The sequence below is a fragment of the Anopheles darlingi genome, chromosome 2 (assembly GCF_943734745.1).
Source record: "Anopheles darlingi chromosome 2, idAnoDarlMG_H_01, whole genome shotgun sequence".
In the NCBI taxonomy this organism is placed as follows: domain Eukaryota; kingdom Metazoa; phylum Arthropoda; class Insecta; order Diptera; family Culicidae; genus Anopheles; species Anopheles darlingi.
The window spans coordinates 64,833,557-64,836,946 of record NC_064874.1 but is presented as its reverse complement, the minus strand read 5'-3'; the positions used below and the strand labels follow the sequence as shown (position 1 = coordinate 64,836,946).

At 48.9% G+C, this 3,390-nt stretch overlaps 1 protein-coding gene across 2 annotated transcripts in view; it reads right to left on the bottom strand.

Moving 5' to 3' along the window:
* Positions 1-2,537: 2,537 nt before the first annotated feature.
* Positions 2,538-3,390, bottom strand: part of LOC125959731 (uncharacterized) — a 10,057-nt gene continuing 9,204 nt past the window's right edge. For both annotated transcript variants that reach the window (XM_049692626.1, XM_049692625.1), the window contains one exon: positions 2,538-3,138. In XM_049692626.1, the coding sequence (XP_049548583.1) occupies positions 2,759-3,138 (380 nt within the window). In that variant the 3' untranslated portion in view covers positions 2,538-2,758. The remainder of the gene's footprint in view (positions 3,139-3,390) is intronic.

Genomic DNA, 3,390 nt, shown 5'->3' with positions numbered 1-3,390 from the left:
TTTCATCCCCCCTCGAGGGGTTGGCCTTTGATTGAAGAATGTGAAAAGGGCGGGGAGCAGGGAAGGATGCAAATCAAACAGCGCTCCGGTGATCATCAGTAGGTCCAGTGGATGGGTGGAGTATAAAAAACGAAGGGAAACAAGGGGCTAAGGGGTACTGGAAATCATCGACATCAGGTGCACAGAATGCGGGATCCGCTTCTACGACGACGCTCGCTCTCTAAACAACTCTTGCTTGTATACTGCGCGAGTTGTGAGTGTGTCACCGTTGCTCCGCTTATTTGTTTTCTGTTGCCCGCTCCAAAGGATCCTTTCACTCCACAGTAAGCCAGAGAACGAAAGAGAGCGAAGAAGAGAGAGCGAAAGAGAGAGAGAGACCCTCTCATTACGCTGTCATCGGTTTATCATCCATTGGGGGTTGTTGCAAGCCTCGGCCGCGGGAAGGGGAGCAAAAACCTCCGAAAACACGAGGAGAAAGGAAACGGCGGAAATGTTGAACACGACAGCAAACTACCCTACAAACCACGATTCCTATGCTGAGTGTAGGAGTGAGTGCGACTTCCGATGAAACAGCGCTATACGAGCTCCAGATCGAGCAGTTTTGTGTATGAGCGCGAACGAGACGGCTGATGAGACGGCAATACTTTAGGTCGTTTTCGTCGTTTGAGTTTGAAATCTTCCCGAATTTTGTTCGATTGATCGAAATGTGAATCGAAACACACCGCGACACCGCGATTTGATTTGCCTTTTTTCGCATAAATCCGGCGATTTTCAATTAGAAAAATGCGTCTGATTGTCGTACGATAATAGTAGACCTTGTCGCGAACTAATTTGATCCGCTTTTCGGTCAACTTTAGCCGTTTAATCTATTGCACCGCGCCTGTTCGCATTCAAAGAAACAGCCGGCAGAACATGTATTTCGATGTTTCTAGCCCCAATTCTTCGCCAAAAAAGTTTGCATGATGTACATGTACAAATGATAAACATTTTGCCTCATTATCCAAGTGCATTTACTTGCATTTATACCACAAAACGGTGAGGAACAGAGCTGTTTTTCTTAACATAAAAAGGATGGGAATGGTGATCCGTTTCTTCGCACCGTTTTTCACGGCTGTACCGTGGCAGATGATGCCATGAAGTGCACAGATTACGTTACGAAAACGGCGATAGAAAAGATTCCCCACGGAAGCGCTACGCAGTGCTAAAAACGAAGCGCGATCTCAGCCCACGGCAGCAAGGAAGGGCGATCGCGTCCCTTGCGTGGGCGAGAGATGGGAAAGGGGCGAAGATCTCTTCGCAACATTTGAACGGGTTAAAGTGATGCGGGAAAATGTCTTGCTTGTGCAGTTGTCCAATCAGAAGAGAACAACAAAACAGCAGCAGAACAATCGGCAACAGCATCCGGTGCCAAGCACGAAACGCAGAATGCACAACAAAGGACAACAATCTGCGCAGGATGTACGAACAATGGGGGGGATGAGGGGTTTGTAGCGAGGAGAGCGTGTGCACCAAGGTGTTTACTACGCGTTGGTGATAGCCACCGAAAAGGGCGTTGTCGATGCAGCCAACAGCAGAAGAAAACGATCGCGAATTGGTCGTGTGTTGCCGCATTTTGATAGGCGGAAAACATGCTCAAGAATGTCGGAGTTTTGCGTTCAAAACGGCATGTTTTGATGTCGCATATTCCTGGGAAAATTCACGATAGTTTGAGCTATATTCTTCGCTAGCTCTTCTATCTTTTCTGCGCAATAAAGTGCACACAAAGTACACCAACCCAGATGCACTTTGCGCATAGCGATTGGTCAAAAGTTGTGTTGATTTGGTATCAAGGTATGATGCGTTTCAGGGTGCAATCTATTGTTCGTGTTGAGCCTGATGATCGTGTGCGCGGTTGCCAATACGCACGTGAAGCGTGACACGCATTTTTTGTTGAGCAAAATGTTTGTTTTCCATTTCAATCAATGTGAATCATGATGATCATTCGAAGGCATGTTTGTGACATTGTGAACAATTCAAAATGTGTGAACTTTTTGTCACAACGCACAGTCTCGATTTCACGTATTGATGTAGCGTTTGTGAACAGGTGATTATCAATAAAGAATTGGTTCAGTGCGTTGCATGTTCGAAATTCCCGTCCCAAATCCTATCATCTCTCTAACATCATTCCACTTCATACACATTCATTCATCCACATACATCACCGACAGACATACCGCGACAAACCATGACCATGACCTACGACGATGACGAAAGAGCAGACCTAGAACGGGGGAGTGAGACAAGCAGAAGATGATCGGCGATCCAAAATGGTGGATGGGCGGTCGAAAGTTTTTTTTCGATTTTTTCAACTACTCGAAACAACCCCTGAAAGTATGCAATTTGAAATTTTTACATGAAATTTCAGAAGTCTGTATAACCCACCTAGCATTGCTGTATATGATAGGGGCACGAAGGCTGCATAGCCCACAAACCACCCCATTGAGGTTTGTTCGCTATGCAGCCTTGCAAAATTTCAAATTTGGTTTGTAGGGTAGCGTTCCTGCTGCTGGCTGCCGGTTGCCGGCCGGTGCCGCTGGCCACTCTGGCCCCGAGATTCGCAAACCATTTGTCTTGCGGTCCTCTGATTACCGACCGAGCGACCGAGGGACCGAGACCTGCTTCGTGTGCGCGTGCACTAACGACCGGCATGTCGTGATTTCCCCCTTCCAGCTACCCCCGCTCCCTCCTGCCCCGTACTCTGCACCCATTACACCGCACATTACGCCGTTACCATTGCCGCTGACGATGATATAGTACCGGTGGGATGATTTGGTATCACTTTGCATCCCGAGCTGCTGCTGCTGCTGCTGGTGGTGGTGGTGCTGGTGGTGGTGGCCAGGAATGCTCCTGCTGCTGCTGCTGCTACTGCTACTGGTCGCCACACTGTGGCACCCTGTCGTTGTTGCTGCCACCGCGACCGTCGGTTGCAATCCTTCCCGTCCTCAATCTGCGGTCCGGAGGTCCGGAGTTCGGTTTGCAGCGCCAGACATTGGTAAAGTGCTAGTAGCCCGAGCATGGCCACTAGCAACCGAACGCTTCGGCATCGGTCCGTGATGGTGTTGGTGGCGCATCCTCGCTGCATCGCTGCCGGATGTTCGCCTGTGGAGGATGGATGGTGGGTTTGTTGGAGTGGAGTGCGTTTGTTTGTGCGAACGAAACGTTCCATTGAGAAGGGTGGGGGGTAGGTTAGTTAGTCTAGTCGCGGGGCAAATGTTCGAATCGGTCTGCGCGGCGGGATCGTTAGCATAACGCATTAACATAAACACCATCATCAACGAACGAATGGTGGTTGTTTTGTTGTCAAAAAAATAAAACAAAAACCACTCCGTGGAACAGATTGTCTTCCCCAAC